This window comes from Cupressus sempervirens, chromosome 5, assembly GCF_028749045.1.
Source record: "Cupressus sempervirens isolate cs-2001-9-10 chromosome 5, ASM2874904v1, whole genome shotgun sequence".
Taxonomy (NCBI): domain Eukaryota; kingdom Viridiplantae; phylum Streptophyta; class Pinopsida; order Cupressales; family Cupressaceae; genus Cupressus; species Cupressus sempervirens.
The window spans coordinates 495,726,542-495,752,250 of record NC_143122.1 but is presented as its reverse complement, the minus strand read 5'-3'; the positions used below and the strand labels follow the sequence as shown (position 1 = coordinate 495,752,250).

General features: G+C 34.6%; 1 protein-coding gene across 2 annotated transcripts in view; it reads left to right on the top strand.

Moving 5' to 3' along the window:
• LOC149556894 (putative E3 ubiquitin-protein ligase HIP1) overlaps nt 1–19,746 on the top strand; it is a 34,824-nt gene extending 15,078 nt beyond the window's left edge. For both annotated transcript variants that reach the window (XM_089831520.1, XM_089831519.1), the window contains exons 2-7: nt 2,388–2,449; nt 2,645–4,473; nt 11,947–11,997; nt 18,536–18,634; nt 18,753–18,917; nt 19,077–19,746. In XM_089831520.1, coding sequence (XP_089687646.1) covers nt 2,743–4,473; nt 11,947–11,997; nt 18,536–18,634; nt 18,753–18,917; nt 19,077–19,208 — 2,178 coding nt within the window. In that variant the 5' untranslated portion in view covers nt 2,388–2,449; nt 2,645–2,742 and the 3' untranslated portion in view covers nt 19,209–19,746. The remainder of the gene's footprint in view (nt 1–2,387; nt 2,450–2,644; nt 4,474–11,946; nt 11,998–18,535; nt 18,635–18,752; nt 18,918–19,076) is intronic.
• The last annotated feature ends 5,963 nt before the right edge of the window (nt 19,747–25,709 follow it).

The following is a 25,709-nucleotide window of genomic DNA, read 5'->3' as shown; positions in this document are numbered from 1 at the left end:
ATGTACCTGTCACTGTAATTTATGATTATCTTTTAATGAATAACAGCCAACAGGTTTTTGTGAATTTAATAGATTATTATTTTATACAAGGACGACCTTTTTAATTCTAACTGGAACATTAATATCTGAACCAACTTGTATGATGCAGTATGAAGTGGCAATATTGTTGTGACCTTATCAATTTTTAGAAGGCAAATTAAAATATTTCTATTCTCATTGGACTTGTAGACTGTAAATTTTATCTGATGGTGTTTGTTGGAGTCAAGCACTTGCACGGCCATGTTTGTCTACTTACAGCCTGTGAAATTTCCTCATTTAATAAGGCACTTACAGTTTGCTTACTTGTAAACGGATATAGTCAGTAGCTAAAACCTGCATTTGCCAAATTTGTTTGTGCACATTCCACCAGAGTTTAAGAGCATAAAATACATTTATGCTTGTAGCTTGTGGATGAATTGATGCATTGAATCAGTGCAACATATCCTGATAATCATCTCATTCTGGAGGTCACACCTATTAGTATTAATCCATTAAGGATTTTGTTTGAACCCTCAAGTTGTTTTTCCTAGAGCAAATAGATTTCCACAATTCATATTAATATTGAAATTTATTTCTGGATTTGAATGTGTATGAATTATTTCTGTATCTCTTCAGCATTCCTGCCTTCCTTTTTCCTTTTTCCTTTTCATCTTCTACCCCACCCACTCTTCTATGTTTCCTCCTCCCTCCCCTCCCCTCCACTCCCTTCCCTTCCCTTCCCTTCCCTTCTTATGGTTTTGCATTCCTTTAGGATCCATCTCCTTTTGTTTTCTCTGTTGCTTGTCCCTTACCCTTGTTCCTTGTTCCTCGTTCCTATGTCCTAATAGTTGTCTATGTTCTCTTGTCTTTTTTGTGTTCTTTTTGTGATTTTGGTTTCCTTCTCTTCCATTTTATTGTTTTCTTTTTTTGTTAGTTTATTTTTATGTCTTCTTGCCATTTGCTTGATTGCTTGTGCTATTCGTTTTTTGTTCTGTTTCTATTGTCTTCTTTTTAAAAAATTTTCTTTAATTTTTAGTCATGTTCATCGTTCTATTTTATTCCTGTTTAGTGTTTTCTTGCTTTCTTTAGTCTTTATTTTTTTTATAAGCTTTTTTTTGTGGTCTTTTCTCCATTCTCCCTCCTTATCCTCTTAAGGTTGTTCTATATATTTATTTGCCTTATAGTGGTTTTTGGGTGGGTTTGTTTGCATTTTTTCAAATTTTTACTTTCTTCTTCATTTGCTTTTTCTTTTCTTTTTTCTCATTTTAGGTAACATCCTATTTTCATTCTTATTTTTGGTATTTTATTCTTTATTTAGTTTTCTCTTCTTATTTTTTGTGTTCGAATTCCATTTTTACCTTTTTTCTCTTAGACTGGTTTAGCGTTTTATTTTTCTTTTGTTTCTTGGCTTCATTATTAGGCAGTTTCCTTTCTTTAAATTCTTTCTTTAATTAGGTTTTTTCTTGTTTGTATTGTTTTTCTTTATCTTGCTTGTGTTGAGTTTTTAAATTTTTTTAAAATCTCTTCTTATTGTTTTCTTGCTTGTTCCCTCTTTTTGTTTTACCATTTCCCCACTTTTCCTTTGTTTGTATTCTCTCTTAATTATTTTAATTGCTAATTTTTTCTTGTTACAATTAATTTACATTTTTTGTTGGTTTTGGAATATTTTCTTTCAGTGTTTTTTTAAAATTTTGGCCTCTTTTTCTAATTATTTTCCCTCTCACATTTTGGGCTCGCTCATATCCCTATTTTCTTCTATACTGAAAGAGAGTCTTGATTTGCAACCTGCCATTTTTTATATTTGCTTAAGCTCTCTAGCTCTCATTGTGATGATGGTTCACAGAGTGCGACCTAAAACGTCAATGCTAAAAAATCTTACATAGTCTAATCCAGATATAAGTTTTGATAGTTTTTCGCTTCCATTATGTTGTTTAGTTGTTGTTTGTTGATAGGCGAGTCACGTTTAACACATTTGTCAATAGAAGCATGATTATGCATACTACGGTGCTATTTGCATTTAAATATTAAATATTTCTATTTAGATATTGACTTTTTGTGTTATTATATAGGTCTAGGATTTCCAATTTCTTCTCACTCTCTTTGTTTCTATTTCTATTAAAGTTGGAAATAGCAGGCAGCTCAGTTTAAATGGCAATTATAAAGTTCTCAAGATTTTGGCAGAAGAGGAAAGATTTGGGAATGCTATTTGGAATTTACATTGTATTCTTTAGGCTCACAACATAAAATAAGTTTTATTTGCTGCTAAATGTTCATTCAAAATTTCAGATCTTTTAAAGATTTTTAATAGTTTTTCTGTTCTTCAAAGTTTGAGAATCACGATCTTATTAACTTTATTTTTATATGTGTAGATGAGGTAGACTTTTAGGGTTAAACAAAGTGGCAAATGACAGTTGGTTCCAATCTAAATATTGTAAGTGATCTTGTTCATATTTGATTCACAAATCTTCCAGATTCTTCTTTGAGCTTATTCTTATGTAGATTTTTTAATAGATCAAATGTCTATCATGTTGTTATTTTGCAACAGCTAATTGATGAAAATTAATGATGGCTATGATGGTGACATTCTTTTACAAAGAGTAATGCCCTTTTCTGATGATTGCCATAGGTAAATGTCGAGCTATATTTAATAGCAGATCTGGTATAACATCAACATATTCTACGAGCTTACCTTTTGAATTGGGTGAAAACTGTTACAAAGATATAATGCAAGGTCAAAGAAACACGATACAACCTATACCAGAAAACTTTGAGTTGGGAAACATGTCTGACCAAAACAACATGAATGTTGATTCACATATTTATCAGGAAGACCGAATAAATATTATGGTTGCTCCAAATGTACCAGATTATCAGGGTTCTGGGAATGGTTCAAACTGTAATTTTCGGAACATTGGAAACCAGACTAGCAGTGGTTCTTTTGTGAACAGGTGGGCCTCTGGCAGTTCCAGTGATTCTGAGAATGCAGCTGGTCAGAGTTGTACTCTTGAAGATAAAATGTCTATTGGCTGGAATTCTGTTTCAAATATGCAATCAAATTTGATGGCTGATGGAAGGCAATCGCTAGACACAAATATCCTTTCTTCAGAAAACGGTACCACAAATGTCCTGAATAATTCTCTTATGGATGACTCCTTACATCTCCGACCAAGCTGTAGTTATGGACCAACAACAGATGTCAATTCGTTTAATTTCATTGCTACCCAAACACCAGTTGGGTCATACATGGATCCGACCTCTTTTCCTCACTCAACTGTATTAGTGGGACCTGAACCAGAGCAAATGACTTTTGCTGGTAACAGTGGGGTGGCGTGTTTAGCAGAGAGTAGCAATGGTCGGGCAAATCGCATCATGGAAGACAGAAGAGCATTATGTAAGAGAAAGACAGAAAATATTGCAGGTCCATCTTTGGATCCCAGTTCATCTTCTCACTGGGATGAAGCCAACCTTAGTTTTACAATTCCAAGGCCAAACATGGGTAATAGTTTAAGTATTTCTGTCCCTCTTGCAACACCAACGCTTCCTGATGAAAGGCCAGAAGAACCTGTTATAAACAGACCCCGGGCTGGTTTAAATGATGTTACTTCTGATTATAGGTGTGGATTTTCAATGGCTGGGCAACCAGATGGTTCCCAAAGAAATGTTCGACTGAGATTCAGTCCACACCATCCAGAAGCAAATTTTCCTCAGATATGGCCTATGGTGAATGCTGGAAGAACTTTGCCTGAATTACAACCTCATTCTTCTCATCCTAGACATGTACTCTCTGGTAATTTGTCTTCAGATACAGGTTCAACAGGAACCGGTAGTGTTGGCCCACTGCGCCAGCCAAATATGTTTCGTTCTTCCTCCAGTATTCCAAGGAGTTTGCACTCACTTGGAAGGACTGAAGGTTGTTCTCTGCCAAGAGCAGGCAACCCTATGCCTGGTGCTGTGAGGGAAGCTTCATCTTCTATTCAGGAGGAAACAAGCTCAAGGAACATGAGGATGGGAAATACAAATAATGCTTGGGTTGCTGCAGGAACAGAAACTAGGCCAGCAAACCATGATTCTGGAAGTTGGCCTCCAACAAATCGAAACACAAATGAACCTCGAAACCACACTTCAATGCTACAACCTGCACCGATCATGCCTTGGGACGCACAGCACGTTCCCTTAACACAAGCACTTAGGAGGAGTGCTGGTGGTGTTCAAGGGTCTGGCTCATCATCTATTAGCAGGTCTTCTCAAAGTGGTCATATTCATCCTTCCAGAACTGTTAATTTCTCTTCCTCATCAGATAATCTTTTGCCACCACGAACTGGTTCCCAAGCACAACAATATATTAGATCAGCATATTTGATGGAGCGTCAGGGTGATGGAATCCTAGGTGTTCCATTTGGATCACTGCAAGCATTTGCGGCTGAAGGTGATGGACGCAACAGATTAATGTCTGAGGTTTGCGAACTTTCTGGAGCTTATAGATAAGGCTTTGCTTTTGAAATAATCTATTATCTTAACTGTTCTCTATGTTCTTTATTCTTCTATTACTGAGAGTGCTAATAACTACTGTTTCAATGAGAAAATGTTTGCTTTCAAAAGCTTCAGGTAGTGGAATTTGCAGAGGAAGTTGAATAGGATTTAACTCTATTCCTCTTATGCCTATTTGAATTAAAGATAAATTAAAGATATACAAGCAGTTATATAAATGTAAGCAAGCTTACCAATGTTGAGGAATTTAGCCTCATAGTGAATTGGAGTAAATTCCATATGTTAATATATATGTGTGTTGATGGATTCATGTTGATATTCCTTAATATGTCATTCTAGGAATATCTCTTCATATACTCGAGCATAATGTGTTATATATCAATCCTCCCTAACAAAGAGGGAGTGTCAAGTTTGTAGTTATGTTCAAATTGATTCGACCATGATATTCATTGTTGTTGGTAAATCATCATTTAGTTATATATTATATATACTTATTATATTATATATATTATATTATTGTTAATATGTTATTTATATCTAATGATGATTAATCACAAGAAACATGTTTCTTCATCAGACATGTTTCTTCCTCTCATATCTATAAGTCATTCAATATGCATTTGGAACACAATCAATTACAATGGCAATCATTAGTACATTTGTAGGGATCTAAGAAGTTAACATGGTATCAGAGCTAGACTGCAAATGTTAGAAAATGATAATACTAGAAGATTGGCAATAATAATTGTGACCTATCAATATATTGGAAAGACAATCAAGTTTTGTTTGATTGTTGTTGAATAGAGGCCACCCACATGCCATGCTTGGACTGTAAGTTAAGAGGGGCAAATTGGGATGTTGTGCTAGCAAGAAGATTGCAGGCATGATAGTGATGCCTGTTTTGAACCACGTGACCTATGCCATTTTGAATAGGGTTGATCATTTTCTATATGGTTGTTGTCCTTGATGAAGATTGGAACACAACCTACACTATATCTGTGGAGGCAACTCTGTTTGACCAGTTTGTCATCGCTTTCACAAAAGACGTGCTCATAACTTGAGGGAAGCATTGAGTTGGAATGTTGGATGGAAGGGGAAATTACAATGGCAACATAATACAAGTGGAGGTTGCTCTATGTAATTTGAGCGCCATCCGCAGGAGGAGTCCTAAAAGGCCATGGATGGACCTTGCCAATCTTCATAGTGTAGTCATTCAGCTATGAGATTATCAGATGGCAAATTTGATATATTGATTTCATGAGCATGATGGGCCTGTTCATGGAATACATTACACAAATTACAGCCGTTATTTGTGTTTGGGAGTGACGATTGCATGATAATGTCTGAAACTACAACATGTGGCAAGGGTACCTTCACTACATTCACATAGTTGATTTCCACTTTCAATATAAAGACAGGGGCACCATATGTTGACTGTTTATTATGAGGATGGAATCATATCGAAGAATATTTCTATCAAATTAAATTGGAATATTTTTTTGTGCTGACAAATAGAGTAACCATTCAAATTGATGGGCCTGCCATCTATACATACAATTATAAAAGAACAACCATAATCAGGGATGGTCTTAGGGCCAACAATCACTAACGATATCGATTACAATCGACAAGGTTGCATGGGTACGTGGGAATGGGAACGAGTACGCATATTTTTCAAAATAGGGGACAGGGGTACGTGTGTATGACTAATTTTTTCTATATAATTAATATTTTATAGAAAATATAAAAATCAAAATATATGTCATGAGTCATGACATTGAGCATTCAAAACAAGAAATTTGAAAATATGAGCCATAAGTCAAATTATTATATATATATATGCTATTGCCGAATGTTTAATGTTTAAAGTATTTTTCATAATAGGGGACGGAGCTACTTGGGTATGTCAAACTTATTGAAAAATTATACTTTTATATTTATAAAAAATCTGAAATTATGAGTCATGACAATGGTTTTTCAAAGCAAGAACAGTGATAAAGTTTGCAAATGTAATGTATTGTTTTCAGTTTTAGATTTGCTATATGTTTGAAATAATAATACATGATAAATGCTTAGATGCATAACAAAGAAGGCAGACTTTAAACATGAACAAGAAGATCCTAAATCATATGACAATTACATATTGCAAATGATAAACTTATGACTTGAACAGTGATAAAGTTTATTGTTAATGAGTATCAAAGTTTCAAACTGATTTTGTATTGAATTAAGTTTGATAAACAACAAGCTAATACAAAAAAAAAAACCAAAAATAAATAAATCGGAATCTTAATCAAGGTCCTTAGCTATGATGCTCTCCACCGAGTACCCGGTACATGGGATACGTGTACCCGGTACTTGGGTATGTATGAGTACCAGGGGTGTGGGTACAAGTACCCATGCAACCTTGACAATCGATAACAAGGAATATTATAAAGATTGAAATGTTAACAGAGATTGACTAGATGATTACTGAATTGACCATGAAAGAACACAACAAAAGGATTGGGAGAAACATATTAAAAAAAATCAGAATCCAAATAATGACTTGGAAGGGCATGTCATCGCATATGCCCGAGGAATGAAAACATATTATACAGTTTCTACACAAACCAACACCTATAGGGGATGGCATGGGTGTTATTCACTTTGATGTATCCATCGGTGGGCAAGATGTAGTAACCAAAAAATAAATAAAAATAAAAGTAAAATCTAGATGGAAGTCGTGTTTTTTATGTTGCAAGTTTGGTGCATCTGATGGAGTTTTGATCTGGCCCATAGTTTTGTAAGGTAACAAACCACGTCCAGTGGATTGTGCTAACAAGAGCCTTCATGAGCTTCCTATCATGTGGTGTGCGATTTAACCAAGGTTAAGGAAGATCAAATTATATTTGAGATCCATCATTATATAGGTAAGTCAATGGCTTAACGATAGGTGTTGTTTTATGGTAGAGAATGATTGATGCATGGAAAACTAATAATAATGGAGTGTGTATATATATATATATATATATATATATATATAGAATGTCATAATGGTGTTCAATATCATCCCATGATATTTATCCCGTCCTTTAAAATGCCACTCATTGTGCAAGTTATATTATTGATCCTATATCTTCATGGTACGAACGGAGGTTGCTTATAATAAGAGTATGTGATTGAATGCCTAGAAATCATAGTTCGGTATTTGGTAGCGTAATTGTGGATTAAACTTTGCAAGTTTACCTTATTTGAGCGGCTAACTCTTAGCCTTTGAAGAGTTGTAACTATTCACAATGTATGATTTACATCTTAGTTTCAATTGAAGACCCCGAATTTGATGGGGGAATGGAGCACTACGAATAATTTCTGTATTCGGGTTTGTAGAGCACCAATGGGTATGTTGTACATAAGGGATGCAACATGTGGGAGGTCACACAACAACATATAACCACCCTATTGTTGAGATAACAACGTAAAATAAGTAAGAGTTGGATAAAATTTGAGATGCGAGTTGACAAAGATTTGTCTCAGTGACAATAAAGCAGAGATAGGTTGCATGGGTGTCATCCATGTCTGGAAGAAAAGTGTATGTTGGATTGAGGGGACTTATAAAGGGAAAGTTAACATTGGCATTACTGAAGGGTCATTGGTGATTGTCATGATCTGACCAGTGAAAGAGTGAAGAAACATCAACTTTGCCCATATCATGTTTGAGGGATTTTATATGGTAAATGATGGAAATAATTGCGTAAAGGAAAGGTTGAGAAAATATCGCAACATCTAGTAACCAATTCCTAGAGTATATTGAGGACTGTTACAAAAACAAGAATTTCTCTCAGGTTGAGTCAGCAAAGTCTCTATTTTGTTCAATTTATAAAGACTTTGAAATTGATGATACATACATTGATGATTGTAGAGTGAGAAGCTTAACTTAGATGAAGGACTTGTGTATTCTTTATGCAAATTGAATGATCCCTTGGTTTGAAGGACTTGCATATTCTTTATGAAAATTGAATGGTCCCTTGGTATCTTGAAGTTCTTGATTCATCTTTGAGAAGATAGCAGTGGTGTCACCAAGGAGGAACCTTGGATTTAGAATTAGAGGGGAGGTCGGCATCATAGCTATAGGAGTTAATCCATAAAAATCTACAGATGTTATTACAAGTTATAGAAAAGATAAAATGATCCTAGTTTAAGTAAAATCAAGTAACCAAATTATTAGGGACATTAGAGTGGGATTTCTACAATGTAAGGGAATAATTTACAATGTTTCATTCCCATTGTTTGACAAATGCTTATACGGAGACGATTTTCTGATTTGTTGCATATGGACCTTCATTGGAGCAACTTGTATCAATAATGTTTATGTGCATATAAGTATTTCATATATTTGAGTATTACATTTATCTATTTGTGTTTCTATACATATTAGCTATTTGCCTTGATCTTTCCTTAATGTTTGAGGATGTTCTTATAGGAAAAGAAAGTTGCTACCAGATTTTGTGCAGAATGATAGTAGTAGCTCCAAAGTTTTTGATGATCAAGGTGGGATAAAATGAGGTTTTTGAACCAAAAAGTCTTTAATGATTAAGATTATGATATTTTGCTACATTAAGAGGTAGTACGACGCTTCTTCGAAGGCAATGCAAGAACTTATAAGATTGAGACTCAGAGGGAATACGGAAATACATGTGTGTGACTACATAATTTTGATGGGCCTACTCTTAAGTGCATCATGAGGAAGTATTGACTTATCACTAAAAAATCAAAAGATTGATATCAGATTCAGAGTGAGTTCGATAGGCATCCTTGGGTGAAGAGAGCTTTTGAAGAAGTAACTAGAGGACTTGACTTCCCAGGATCAATGTTTAGAGGGAAAATTTTGAGGTGCAATTCTTTGTAAATGATATCTTCTCTATGAGGAGAAGTTCTAAGTAAATTTGTAATGTATTCTTCTCTATAACCCTTGTTCTACCCTCTAGTAGCAACTATGGCGGGTCCACCCTTTGACTTGGTTCATGGTGGATATCATGTGAGTTACTACATGATGTTGTTGTGATTATGTCATGAAATGTGATGATCTTTCATTGATGTATATATTTAGAGGGGAGCTATTGAAAGATGATGATCTTATCAATAGTTGGACCTGTTATCATAACAAACTACATTAAGTTGTTGTTCGGAAGTGCTGAAAGTTATGATAACGAACAAAAGGTAACTATTGAAAGGTGACGATCTTATTAATGCCGATAGGCATTATACAATGGTAGAATGAGGGAGTGGGATGGTGTGAGCGTGTTAATTTTAACTTTTATTCTTCGAGATTAAATTTGACAACCATCTAAATGTCAAAAGTTTAAATCTTATTATAAATAGAATATACTTTTAAAAACAATTTAATAAATAGAACATAAAACGTACATTTAAAATAATATTTGTAGATATAAATCATCCATTAAGAAATTAAAATAGAAAGCTTAAATTAATAAAAACTAAATAAATGGAGATAAAGGAAATATAAATAATTTTAGATATAGTAAATCAAATTATAATTATTTTGTAGTGGATATCTATTGGCATTTGTTTAGATAGATTTATTTAAGATATCTATTCTAGTCAATAGTAGACCAATCTCCTAACACCAAAATGTGTTGGAGCAAGTGTTATCATGGTTATTAGGCCGGATCAGCCGGACACCATTAAAATTATTGGTGTCATTGTGATTAGTCTGGATTTTGCCGGACACATTGATATCCATCATTTTTATTAGGCTGGATCTTGCCGGACACCATGAAAATTATTGGTGTTGTTATTAGACCGTATTTTTCCGGATACATTGATATCCATCATGATGGTTATTAGGCTGGATTTTGCCTGACAACATGAAAATCATTTGTTATGGTTCTTTAGGCTGGATCTTGCTGGACACCATAACTTAAATCTACCATAGACCAAACTTAAGGTCACATTTAATCTTGTATTATATTTGCTTCAATTCCCTCTTTGCTAAAGAGGGAGTGTTGAGGAATTTAACCTCATAGTGAATTGAAGTAAATTCCATATGTTAAATATGTTAATATATATGTATATGTGTGTTGATGGATTCATGTTGATATCCTTAATATCTCATTCTAGGAATATCTCTTCATATACTCAAGAGCATAATGTCTTATATATCAATCCTCCCTAACAAAGAGGGAGTGTTAAAGTTTGTAGTTACATTCAGATTGATTCGATCATGAGTTTGTAAGTCATCATTTAGTTATATATTATATATATATACTTATTATATTATATATATATTATATTATTGTTAATATGTTATTTATATCTAATGATGATTAATCACAAGAAACATGTCTCTTCCTCTCATATTTATAAGTCATTCAATATGCATTTGGAACACAATCAATTACAATGGCAATCGTTAGTACATTTGCAGAGATCTAAGAAGTTAACAACCAAAACATACGAATACTAGTGTTCAAAGTACAAATTACTATTCATATAATGTTTTAAACAAGGCAATGTGTTTGTGTATTGTAAAGTGTTTTCATTATGGCAGTTTGAAGTGATTGAATTGATGATGAAGTATGCTGTATTGGGCACCCTACAAGAAACAGCATGGGCATCTGTTATGGGCACTGTGCTGAGGGGAACACTTAATTTTGAGTTAGATGTGGGCAACCTCCGGTCCAGCTGACAAATTGAAATTTATTTGTTTTGTCCTGCATTTGATGTCGGAGGTTTTAATCTAGTTCTTTGGTTATTAGTAATTACAAAGAAGCTTGCTGAATATCTCTGGCTTTTAGTCAAACTATCTTTAATAATTCTATTTCATATATAGTTTGTTTGCCTAAGCTGCAAATCCTCCTTTCCCCATTCCTTTTTTGTGAACATTTTCTTAGTTTTGGCGTCTTTGAAGTCGTGTATGTTCAGGACTGAGATGGATATGAACTTGTAATATACTTTTCTGGTTATCACAGGGAGTCTGTTGAAGTTCTCTTGATTTTAGGCTAATTGTCTTCATTCCCTTTATTTCATTTGACTTGTTTGATTGATGTGCAAGTCTGTTGGGTTCTTTTCGTCCCTTTCTTTTCATAAAGTGCTCTTAAGTTTAGTCATCTTGAAGTCCTGTATGTTTAGGACTGGGACACATTCAAACTGTTAGGTAGTTATGCCTAAATGGTTGTTTGCCATGTTAAATTTGCTGAACTTAACTTGCTTTGCTAGAAGGTGTTTTGTCATGTGAATTTGACTCTACTTCAATGTTATGCAATTGTTAATATTGATTGGAGCATCAGATGAGGTCCTCCAGCATTTTGCTTGTCTTGTGAGACACTTGTCAGTACGCATTCTTTAACTTAGTGATACTGAGAAGTTAATACATAAGACATTTTTTTTTTGTTGCTTTTCTTAAAGGTACATGTGCATTGATCCCCTTTTTTTCAACAGATTCGGAACGTTTTGGAACTTATGCGAAGAGGTGAAACATTAAGATTTGAGGTGAGTTTGTGAATAATTTACAATTTATTGTTGGATTCTTGTGATATGATTGGCTATAATGTTACAATGAAAGAACATAATACATAGTTCTTTGTGTTAGTATGTTAGTTCTAGCTCATTGTGCAATTTCGCAGAATGGGCACAAAAAGATTCCTTTTCTTGATTTGCTATTTCTTATAAGATGATACATTGGGATCACACTAAAGAATTTGTTTTACAATGTTTGCCCATTTTCAGTATAGAAGCATTGCTCTTGTGTTCCAACCATAGTTTAAAAACTCAATATGGGCAATATCTCGGCCAGCCCAAAATTTTTGAAAAAACTCAGAATCGGCAAAATCTCGGCGAAAAATTCGGCAATAAATCGGCACTTTTATTGAACATTTGAAAATATAAAATTTCTTAAAATATTCTTAAAAACGCATATACACACCCGAAATTTGTAGAATATATAATAATTTGAGATATCAACCATATCTCATTCAAAGTTTTAAGTTGAACATCTGTGTTAAAAAGCAGATTAATAATTATTAATATTAACAATAATATAGAACTAAATAAATTTAACTATTACATTAACAATAATATAGAACTAAATAAATTTAACTATATGTAATAGTAATACACATTTTTAATCATACTGTTAAATTTTTTAGTATTTACTACTGTATTAAATAGAAATTATGCTACACTGTCTACAGAATTATACATATTATACATATTACATATTAATAAAAATCAAATCATTAAAAATAATACTATAGTTAAAGTTTATAAACATGAACATATTAATATATAAAACTTTTAGTTTTATGTTTTAACTATAAATGCATGGAGAGCCTTTGGTATGTACGGCCACGAAATGCTTTTGCAGGGCCACGAAATGCAGTTGCTCAACTATAAATCACACAGCAGGGTCCACAAATGTGGTCACCCAGTCGTGTGGATGAGCAGAATGGAGTATTCAAGAGAAATAAACCCTAATTCGCGGGCTAAAACTTTAGCGTCAATTTAATAATATTGTTGCTCATGTTTGTTGACTTTTTTCAACATTTTTTTGCTTGCGATTTGGCATGTTTTACAGATAAAATCGTGGCGGATTTTTGAAAAACTCATGGCCGATTTTATGTGCGATAACATCTTTTTGTAATGCCTCTTGCGAAATATCACGGTTTTGGTGATATTACGCCGATTTTTTAAACTATGGTTCCAACAGATGAAAAATGTCCTTGTGATAAAATTGCTGGCCTCTTTGAGACCTTATTTTCCTAACAAATGATTGAATTGAATATGATGATGAACTTTCGATCTTTATAACTGTCATGCTTATGAGATTATGATAAGTTACCATTTGAGATGGCAACCATGGGCTACCTCCATGCAACATTATAGTTGTTGGTGCTCATATCCATTGCATCACCTCCTCATATTCATTTCCTAGAATTTCGCATGTATCATTATCCTCTGGATTTCACTTGGAGTCACAATGAAAGTAAATTGAAAGTCAATCTTGATGATAGTGAGCTGTTGTGGACTTTAATGCATAAAACTCATGGTTGCGGCATCTTAAGCTTTTACACTGTTTTTCTTTGAATGTGAGAAAAATTCTTGAGACCTCTTTTTTCCATTGACCCCAACTTCGAGTCCCCTCTTGCTACATTTTTTTTGCATTTGAATGGCTTAAAACTATCAGCCAGATTTTTGTGATAGGAGTTTCAGTTCATAGGTCTTATAGGTGATTTGTTTCTTTATAACCATGTTGCCAAATTCCTCCCTGGTGGCCTGAAAGTCTGGTCCGTTCTGGCCAAAAGCATGCTGCGGACCTGTAAATTTGGCCAAAATTCTGTCAGGACCCAGGCAGACTATTGGCATTTTTACAGAAAATTTTGAATTCTGCAGCACATTCCAGGCTAAATTTGGTCAACATGTTTTTTTTTTTTTTGACTATTTTAATTTTTTTTGTCAACTTGACCAACCAACCCTAAAATAGATCACTAAAAAGGCCAAAAAAGTGAAACTTATGTCATTTGTGCATTTGCGAATAAACTTATGCTCTGTTGCTTTACTATTAGCCAGTGTTACATGGGGATGTGTCCCCTGCAAATCCTAGTGCTCTAAGAACTGGGACATCCTTGGAATGTGGGGACAGTGGACACTGTCACCAGGTCCTCATCTGCATTGCCTGTCAGCCGCCAATCACCACTGGGTCAAAATTTTTCAAGTATCAACTCGCTGCTTGGAGGGCAGAAACTTTTATAGATACTGTTAGGAATCAGGATGTTTCAGAGTGGTTTCAGATTCATAGGAGTTGTAATGTAGATTTTAGATTTTGAGAAATTCTAAAATATTTTAGACTCAGCCAAATTTCAGGAATCAGCACACCTCCATAAGTATTTGCTATTTACTATTTTGCATTTGAATTTTTTCTATTATACTTTTTAATAGTCTAATACATCTTTTCATAACTAGCATTTTTAAAGTACCATGTGTGTAGTATATAGTAAACACACACACAGTCTGCCACCTTCCCTGAATTGAGGGCCTTTGTCCTAACATCCTGTTCTGCAGTCCCTAATGGCGGTGTAAATATGTTATAGCATACTGATGAATGAACTTGTTTGCTGCTGCACATATACACATTTTTTGGAAAAACAAATGTTTTGTAGGGACGAACCCAAAATGAGCCTGAACCCACCCCCCTTTTTTGAATGAATTTCAAATCCAAATGAGGACCAGCAACTGAGCTTTTCAGCCAAACAGACCATCAAATGCAATTTGGTTTCATGTTTTATAACATGCACAAAAGTTTTCCACTGCATTGCTACTTGCAATCAAATTTCTCAAAAATCGTTGAGAGATCCAGCATGTATGCATCCTTTAAAAAAAATAGAAGTTAGTCTATTAAAATGGTTGTTAGTCTATTAAAATGGCTACTTAGGCTAGAAGATGGGATTTTTTCCACCAATTTCTTGCAATACAGCAGTATTACTATAAAATCCTCTATTCAGTTGCCTGTGTCAAAATCATGATGAGAAAAATTTAACGAAGGTTGTTGGGGAAGATTATGAAGCTGAGAAAATAGCCAGAAATTAAGAAAATGATGAGATGGAAAAAGTTACATTTTGATCAGCATGTCTGACATTTTCTCTGATTTTCTCATTTTAGCGCTAGGTTGCATTCATGGTTTCCTCTAATTTGCATACAGATTCCAAGCTAACAGAGGCAGACTATTGTGATCATGAGCCTCTAGCCTTCACCTAAAATTAAGAAATCAATGAGAAGGAAATTGAATTACAATTTGACAAGTGTTTCTCACACTTCTGCCATTCTCCCTTAAACTTGCAGTCTTGGTTGCCTCTCTCTTGCACGTGCGTCAAAGCTGCCGCTAGTCCTTTGCTATAGGGACTATCTCTATATAATTTTTTAATTTTAAGCTTTAAAGGTGATTAATATGTCCAAACACTCAGAAAAGAGATGAATTGACACTTTATTACTGAGCAGATTTCAATAGTTGTAATATTCTTGCAGAGGAAAGTCATTTTTTACATACTCCTTCAATCTGGAATGTACAGATATTTGGTTGGAAGGATGGATATTAATTTGGTGACTAATATCCCTTACAGGATAGCACAATATACATTCAGAATTTGTCCTCATTTTCCATACTGCCTCTATTTAAAAAGTGGTTGCAAATACTATATTGTAAAACATTAAAGGTGGAAATCAAACTCTTTTTGGAAGAATCTTCATACCTGCATATTTTTGAATTCCCTCTTAGCTTGTAGGGATCTATCTATAGTTTCTACTGTTAATTAGAGTGATAATGGGACACGTAGTAATATTGTTCCAGCCTCTTTGACTTTAAGGTGATGAATAACAGTATCTGCCACAATTCTAGAGATCTTGTTGGAGGAGATGGGAGTGTATATTTACCTTCCAAACTACTGCTTGTGCTTTTTTTGTTAGATCCAGGAGGATTTTGTTTCATCTTGTGGTCTACAATTTGAAAACTGTATCACAAAGATAAATTACATCAAGGCGTTGGACTTTATTCATTGCGATCAGATTTACATTCTTTTGAATGTCTAAAAGCTAGCAGCTAAATTCTAGTATGCTATCATTCTTTATGTATCTTAAACACCCTTTAAGTTTCCTTAGTGACTACTGGAAACATTGAAGTGTTCTACTCATTGCTACAATATAGGGAAACAATCAGTGAAGATTGATGTGGGATTTCCATATGCCCATTCTTATGACAAAGAAGACTGGCAAAGTCTGGCCACTTCTAGGCTTATATAGATGTAGAATTCATGGATCACGCCTTACATTGTTTAGATGAAATCAGTTTCCTATTTTGTCGCTGTCAAGTATTCGTCAATGGATTGAACTGTTCATTTTTATGTGTCTAATCCAAAATTTTTAGTGCAGTTTTCTTACTTAACTGTTCCACTAACACTTCATTTAATAGAGGATTTGATTTCTGGAATCTTATTTTTGTATGCAAATTGTTAGAGATGTAATTGTGTTGACAAGATTTGACATTTTTGAACTTTTACTTAGTTGCAATTACAAATCTTGTTTGAGTTATGTCATCATAAAAAGTGCTTGTTAGAAATTGTCAAGTAGGATGCATTTTTCCTATAAATTTAGGCAGTACCTAACAAGCAAAATATCCTTTCTAGTGCATCACATCTGATGCTAAAGTCTACATTTTCTGCATATTTGCAGATCAAATTTTGATGCCTACAGCATGCTACAGATGCCTTTTCCATTTTCCAGTTAACAGAGAACTTGATGAGATGGAATCCCTCATCCATAAAATTGACAAAACATGATTGAGGTTACAGAAAATGATATATTTAGAAAGATCAGAAACAGTCTAGTTTGTAACGGCCGACCAGTCATTAGTTTAGTGGATTGGGAATTTCTAAACCATACCAATAATTGAAGTAACTTTCCAAGCTAGACAAGAAGAACAGAAACAAGAAGTCAAGATTTTAAGCTAGAGGTCATACACAGGATAAAATTCCCATAATATCAGCTAAGAGCTTAAGTTTAATACATAGCTTCAGAGAAGGCATACTATTTAAACAATGATTATCTGACTATTACTTTCCAAAGCCTACACAATAAACAAATTCCTTTTAAATTAACAATCTATCTGTTTAACTCTGATGAATAGCTGTGCCTCAATAAGGATTATGACCAGAGAACAGGCTGAGGAATTTAAATTATGTTTTTTGCCTCTCATTTCTCTAAATGGGTTGGTTTGTGCCCCCAGCCTAACGTGGAAGAATTCATTGGTGGGAAGCATTTTGACTTAATGGTTTTGCCCTCCTTGGATTGAAAATCTGTCTTTGCTGAATTCTCAAAACTCTGGAAGAGAGACGCTTCTGGCCAGTTTTCATTTATTCGAAAAACATGTATGACTAGGAAATTTGCTCTTGCCTCGCTCTGTCTTTTCCATCCAAAGAGGGGTAAAATGACATGCCTCTGACTCTACAAGAAATAGTATCTGTTTGTTTATGTTTGTTGCAAGGGAAAATGACATCCTCACATAAAATGTAAGGCATATTAAATCTAATACGTAATGACAAGCAGTTAACGCTAGATTAAAGAGTTGGGACTGAGTACGATATTGAATTAGATGTTCAGAAGCCAAATAATAAAATAATGATACTTAGCTGGAAGCTTGATGAAGACATGTTGTGACATATGCATGTCACCAATTGATTCTCCATTTGTTGGACTCTGATATGGGATGAATTTTGTCACACTTCTGTGGCTGCAGATCAAAGCTGTGGCGAGATCTTAGCTTAAACTGAAGTGCCCAACATTAAAAATATGAAACAAGGGACAGTGTACTGACAAAAAATTTCAAATAATAAAGGAGCCCCAGATTGTAGAATCAGAAATAAATCTTAGAAAAATAAAAGAGTCTCAGAACGGATGCAGGGAAATCTCTTCAGCATGTCCTTTGACAGTAAGATGTCACTTGGAGAGATTTGAACCTTTGGTCGCGGCTAAACCAGGCAAGTTGCATCTTGGACAAGAAAGTGCTGCACCAAAAACCTGAGTTGATAACTTGGAATGTATGTCCATCAATGTGTTCATTCTTAAGAAGTTATATGTCAAGTACAAATAATTGACTTGTCTCTTTCATCGCTGGTTAAAGGCTCCTTGACTCTCTTGATGAGGTCTGCTAGTCTCCTGTTCTAACATCACTTAGAGTTGCTTTGGAACCTTTTTGGTCTCTTCTGTCTTGTAATTGTTAGGTGAAAATAATGTCTCCTTGGATGTTGTTCATGAAAAATGTGATTTGATTGACATGCATGCAACCCACAAAAGTAAAACGTCTATTTTATTGTTTTGGCAAATGGCTCACAACTTAGATTTCTAATTTGTAACAACCTTCGATTTTTTTTGCTTAGAACTTTTTTATTTCATAATTTTAACCTTTGTTTTTAACCCTGAGGATTTATTGAATAGATGTGGGAATCATGCTCTTATATTTGCAACTTACTGTTCTCAATTACAGGATATACTTATTCTAGACCAATCCGCAATATACAATGCAGCTGACATTCATGATCAGCACAGGGACATGCGACTTGATGTGGATAACATGACGTATGAGGTAAGGGAGTTAGTCCTTTATGTATCATCTTCACATTGCAGTATAATAGCTAAGATGACGAGTTTTTGTGTAATAAAATTGCCCTAGGTTGACGGAGTGTTCTGTGCATTAATGTCAGGAATTGTTGGCTTTGGAGGAAAGGATAGGTAACGTAAGTACAGGTTTAACTGAGGAGACAATTTGTAAGAGCTTGAAGAAAATATTATACATTTCTGGTTCTGAGTCAATTGCAGTTGAATCTTCTAAGAAGCAGCCCGAGGATGAACTTTGCAGCATATGTCGGGTATGCCATGTATTCTTGTGTTTTTATACTTCACCTATAGTGTTGTGCAGTCTCTACTTTCAACTGGTTCTCACTTTTTACTTTATCTATCATAAGGTGCTAGATGTTTGTTAACTACGCGTGTTGCCACAAATGACCACTGTTCTGGTTTGTTTGCAGGAGGAATACATGGACAAGGATGAGCTGGGTATTATAGACTGTGGGCACATTCATCACTCACATTGCATTAAGAAATGGCTACTGCTGAAAAATTTGTGTCCCATATGCAAGAAGACGGCTTTAAATACCTAGGTCCTGGGCAACCAATTTACTTTGTACATGTTGGAATATATTAATCTGAACATTTCAACTGTCTAGATCTTTGTTCAGATATTCTTGTTATTTGTTGCAAAGGTAATTTGACAATGAGCTGGGCAACTCTCTCTTCAAGGGACAATGTACAGATAGCTGCTTTCGGCCGGTTGTTTTAATGTTGTTGGTGTAGTAGCAGCTGCACATCTCCTAGATTCCCTTGGTATCCCTATCTCTTTGGAACACGTGGGAGGTTTTAAAAAAAACCATGCTCACGTAGTACCATTCAAAAGAAATCTCGTTCAAAATGGTGGTTGCATCAGTTGAAGTTCTCTACTGTGGATTGTGGGAAGGAATATTTTTCTTGCTCAGAAAATGCTATATTGTTTATTGTTTCTTTCTTCTGATTTCGTCATTTACATTTTATTGTATGGACAATGGTTTTTTGCATCGAAAGCTTATTTTAGAGACACAATTCTCAAAGAGCTTGAATTTATGCAAATAAGAATACTAATGGGGAGATATCTATTTTTGCTAATTTGATCAGATGGGTGCGATTCTTTCACATTAGAGTAGTTGATTTCATAAAATGCGTTTCCTGGTATTTTTATTGTTCCTTGGAGGAATTCCTCAAAAAAATGCCCCTCATAGTGTCAAACTTCAGGGGGTAAAACCGTCCCGCCCGGTCCTTATGGTCACGCCAAGGCATAACCACACCTTGTTGGTGGCCCTATGCCCACCGGGCGGGAGGGCACTGCCATATCACACTGCAGGGCACTGCCATATCACACTGCCATATCATGAGCCGGTATGGACTTTTTAAAACTTGGGTTTGCTTATTACACAATCAGTTCCTTACCTACCTACATTGATAAAGCATTATTTTACAGCTTAGACATTGTTTGCGGCTATAAAATATTTTCCTCTGCTGATTGCAACATATTATAAATATTAAAAAAAAAGTATAAATAGAAATTGAGCAATTATTCCAAGGGGAACTTTGGCGAAAATATGTATAATTAATTAAAAATTTTCAAGTGAATTTTGGAGGAACCCAGTACGATCTGTAACAGGAATGGATGGCACTGATGTTTTGAACGAATTAGATCCCAGAAGGGTCAAAATACAGGGGCACATTTTAGAAACCCTCTAATCGTCAATGATGACTTCTGCATGAAAAAACTTTTTTGTTAGAATGCTACATTAGATATGAAAGTTAGGACGTGAGTAATGCGAAGTCTGATGAATTTATCAGTACTTGGTTAAAATTCTTAGCATACTGTACTGAAAAAACACGTGGAGGCTTGGTGTTGGTTTAATATAGGATTTTGATATTTTGAACAATTGCCCGGTAGTTTCTAACTCGTGTTAAATACAAATACAATCTTAATGCTCTGGTAAAATGGTTAACAAATCCATTTTCACATTCGAACAAGTGCATGGTCTTGGATATCAGGTTTAACATTCCCATTTATTAAACCTTATTTTATGTTTCTAGAAAATGGTCTATTCAATTAGTTTGAAGATTGAAACTTTTGTAATCACTACCTAATTATCTTTGAAGAAATCATTAGAAACGATGTATTTTATCCATTCTAAAGTAATATTTTAAGGGATGTATTATATCCAATCTGTAGTGCATCATTTGTTTTTGTTCTCTCTCAATGTACAAATCATGTTCATGGGACCCTGAGATGCGAAGTTTTTAACGAACCACCATAGTGGATAGTCCTTAAACAAGTAAATAGAACAGTGGAATAAAATTGGACTTTCAAAGTGCTGATTATCAATATTTTGGTATGGTCCTGTGTCAATCTTTTTGTTTTGGAGTTTCTTGCCTTCAGGACTTTCCATTCGTTTTGATCTATATCTATTGAATCCTCTAATTTACGAGATTTCCAACTTACGTGTTAAGTTGAGCTTTTGGGACGTGGAAAAATATAATTTAAAAGCGTAGGAGGCTAGACCAATTATAGTAGAAATTGAAACTGAATGTAGTAAAGACAGGTATAGATATCTTAAATAAATCTATCTGAAGAAATGTTGATAGATATCCACTACAAAATAATTATAATTTATTTTACTACATTTAAAATTATTTATATTTCCTTTATCTCCATTTATTTAGGTTTTTACCAACTTAAGATTTTAATTTTAATTTCTAAAAAAAATAGATGATTTATATCTCCAAATATTATAATTGTATTTTATTTATAATAAAATTTAAACTTTTGACATTTAGATGATTGTCAAATTTAACCTTGAAGAATAAAAGTTAACATTAACACGCTTACATCATACCGCTCCACCCATTCTGCCATTGTAGAATGCTTATCGGCATTAATGAGTAGGAATAGAATGATAAAGATGAGTAGGTACAGAAATAGGGGAAAGTTAAGTGCCCCATTAATATATTGAGTAGGTTTGGCTAAAATTTGAACAATTAAAATATAGATATACTATGTTATAATAATAAGCAATTTTTTTATGAGTAATAAGCTTATCTTTACACTACTTTGATGCAATATTTTTTTATCGTTTTAACGTTAAACATACATTACACATTGCCCAAGCGGCAATTACACATATAATATTCGCAATTACACAACATCATTAAGCTATGACAAGACATTAAATCAGTTAACTATCCAAAGGATTTCAAGACATTTAATTTTAATTACAAAATTTAAATAAGGTAAACCATAATCTAAACATATGATATGTAGTATGAGTTCATCTTAAAATCCAAAAGAGATTTCTAATTCTCGAATTAACTATAACGTAATGAATTCATATCAATGAATAGACTGTATAATATACACGGTGTAGAAAGAATCAAATTACATTTATCGTATCCATGTATGAAATGTACAACTGTATTGATACATTGTATCATGGCATATACAATAGGGACATCTTCCATCACACATTGCAAGGATACCAATAAAAATGAATCTAGTTATGATGCAATACAAGACATAACGAAAAATGAGAAAGCCTCCAAACAATAAACTTATCTTTACACTACTTTGATGCAATATTTTTTTATCGTTTTAACGTTAAACATACATTACACATTGCCCAAGCGGCAATTACACATATAATATTCGCAATTACACAACATCATTAAGCTATGACAAGACATTAAATCAGTTAACTATCCAAAGGATTTCAAGACATTTAATTTTAATTACAAAATTTAAATAAGGTAAACCATAATCTAAACATATGATATGTAGTATGAGTTCATCTTAAAATCCAAAAGAGATTTCTAATTCTCGAATTAACTATAACGTAATGAATTCATATCAATGAATAGACTGTATAATATACACGGTGTAGAAAGAATCAAATTACATTTATCGTATCCATGTATGAAATGTACAACTGTATTGATACATTGTATCATGGCATATACAATAGGGACATCTTCCATCACACATTGCAAGGATACCAATAAAAATGAATCTAGTTATGATGCAATACAAGACATAACGAAAAATGAGAAAGCCTCCAAACAATAAACTTATCTTTACACTACTTTGATGCAATATTTTTTTATCGTTTTAACGTTAAACATACATTACACATTGCCCAAGCGGCAATTACACATATAATATTCGCAATTACACAACATCATTAAGCTATGACAAGACATTAAATCAGTTAACTATCCAAAGGATTTCAAGACATTTAATTTTAATTACAAAATTTAAATAAGGTAAACCATAATCTAAACATATGATATGTAGTATGAGTTCATCTTAAAATCCAAAAGAGATTTCTAATTCTCGAATTAACTATAACGTAATGAATTCATATCAATGAATAGACTGTATAATATACACGGTGTAGAAAGAATCAAATTACATTTATCGTATCCATGTATGAAATGTACAACTGTATTGATACATTGTATCATGGCATATACAATAGGGACATCTTCCATCACACATTGCAAGGATACCAATAAAAATGAATCTAGTTATGATGCAATACAAGACATAACGAAAAATGAGAAAGCCTCCAAACAATAAACAAGAAGATGAAGCAACATGGATCATCCATTGGTAATAGCATCACCATCAAATTTCCATGGTCAAATTATCATCGCCACTTGACCTTGTGAACCCCAAAAAGGTCCACTCCCACTGTATTGAGGAGATAATGTTAGACTTCACTCAAAGAAACAACAAAACAAGCAAGACTGATGCAAATGACACATTGTATAAATTGACAATAAATGGTTATGAGGTTATCAAATATAAATGATTGAAATACATATTTACCAAGTGCGATGTAGGAACCTAGAACATATGGTAGCACACAAGTCCACTCTAGAGTTACTTTGGGAGTTTATTTGACCCCAACCTCTTAGTGACTATGCAATATTGCTAATCCTCTCATAAAGACAGGGAACATCAACTATGCAAGACCTGAATCAAGCATCTTCTCCCACTCCCACCCTAGCCTGCATTAGCGCTCAACGTATGGGTGAGGAACAAAATTATTTTATTAATGTTTTATCCCAGCTTGAAATTTATTAAGTTATCAGTTATTAAGACAACTTACAATGAGTTACCTTAGTAGCCACTTAGGGTCCCAACCCTCATTGCAAGCCACTTCCCCTCTGCGCTCCTAGATAATGTATCCTAATGTTACCAACAAAAAAAACAAAGAAAAAACAAAAACAAATAATCATAAGATAAGGTATGATAAATCTATTAATGTCCAACAAAAGACCACCAAGGGTCTAAGGGATTGAAAGCATACAAGTGAGGAAGTAGCAGACTACAAGACACCAAACGGTGTTTGGGAAAGAGCAAGCGAGATCAAAATAAATAAAAGTATAAATGGGCCAACAAGGAGGCAAGAACTAGGGACCCTTCTTCCATTGAAAGAATTCCAGCACCAAACGAGATGAATTTGGGCATGGACCTCTAGATTATCGTTGTGACTTGTTGGAGTGGTGCCGCTGAGGAGTGAGAGTAGTAGTAAACTTGGTCCGGGGTCTCACAGATTGAGTGGCCGGCCAGCCACAAGGGTATTGCTGGTGCTAGAGGTTTGCTTCATCCCCCTCGTCAAAGTCAAGGGGGAGAAGAAGAAGGTGGTGATGAGGGGTTGATCTGTGACCTTCTGGGGGGTCAAGTGCTGCAAAGTGGAGTCTTGGAGCTGCATCACCTCCTTGAGATAGAACACTAGGAATCTATGATCGATATACAAGAAGAAAGCTGTGAGGGAACTACACTCTGAATAGGTAGTCGAACCTTCCTTTGATCTCATAGTATGGCGGGCAACGAAAGATGAAATGGGTCTCTGTCTCAACCTTAGACAAGGAGCATAAACGACAAATCTGATCCTCTCTGCTCATATGATGACCAGTCTGTATTCGTAATCGGTGGGAGCTGACTTTGAAAGTCCAACGTAGATGCGTAAGGCATAGCACCAACACCGTGATAAGTAGCTAGGTCGTGTAATAACCCCATCAGTGACAACCAAGAAGTGCTCAGCATAAAAGGCCATCTTATGATGTAACCCCTTGGCTGGGTTACTCCAGGTTGTGGTGATGTGCTATCTATAGATATATGTCCTGACATGCCCATTCAACTCCTGTGGTGATGGGAGGAGATGGACAGGAGCATCCAATGAAAATTGAAAGGGAGGGAGGTGGTCAATATTAATCCCAATAGAGGTCAACAAAGAGGTTGCCTAAGTGTACCAACATTGACCCCTAGGGGAGGGATTTGGGGAAGCAATGACAAAAGAAGAGCAATAGGTCAAGAAAGAATATCGGTGATGACCAACTGCTGAGTCCACAAAGCCACGAAGACAATGAAGAAACTAAACTAGATAAAAAATGGCACTAAGTTTGAAAGGATGAGCTTTGAATTCTGCCAAAATAATGTCATGGGGGATGAATATATGCCATCTGATAATGCATCTGAGAAGCAAAGTTTGAACACATTCAATAGAGGCCTAGTCTAAGTCAAGAAGAGACGTTTCCCAAACCACTTAACCATAAATCATTATCGGCCTAACCAAGGAGTCCAGAAGGGACAACTTGGACATCGTGTCCTAGAAGTGGTGTATGAAGCATTGTCTCTCTAGCATAGCAAGGGAGTACATCCCCTTGTTAACTCTAGGCTGGATGGCCGGTCTCATACTTAAGCAATGCCTTGAAAACTTGACACTGAGATGTGTAAGAAGAGGCGATCTCAATCTCTTGTCCCTGGAAATAAAAGTGTAGATTAGAGCTCTTCAGATGGTTGAATACCATAACCTGAGTCTTACTCAAGTTCATAGTCAGCTGTCGTAAGTTACAGAAGGAGCCCAAGTTGTCAAGGAACATTTGAAAAATCTTGGGAGAAAATGCTAAAAGAACCACATCGTCAGCATATAGGAGAATGGAGATCAATGCCTGGTGTAAGTAGCAACCATCACTTGGGAGCGAAGACTCTTTGAGGAAGGTCTCGAGCTCATCAATATAAATGCCAAATAGTG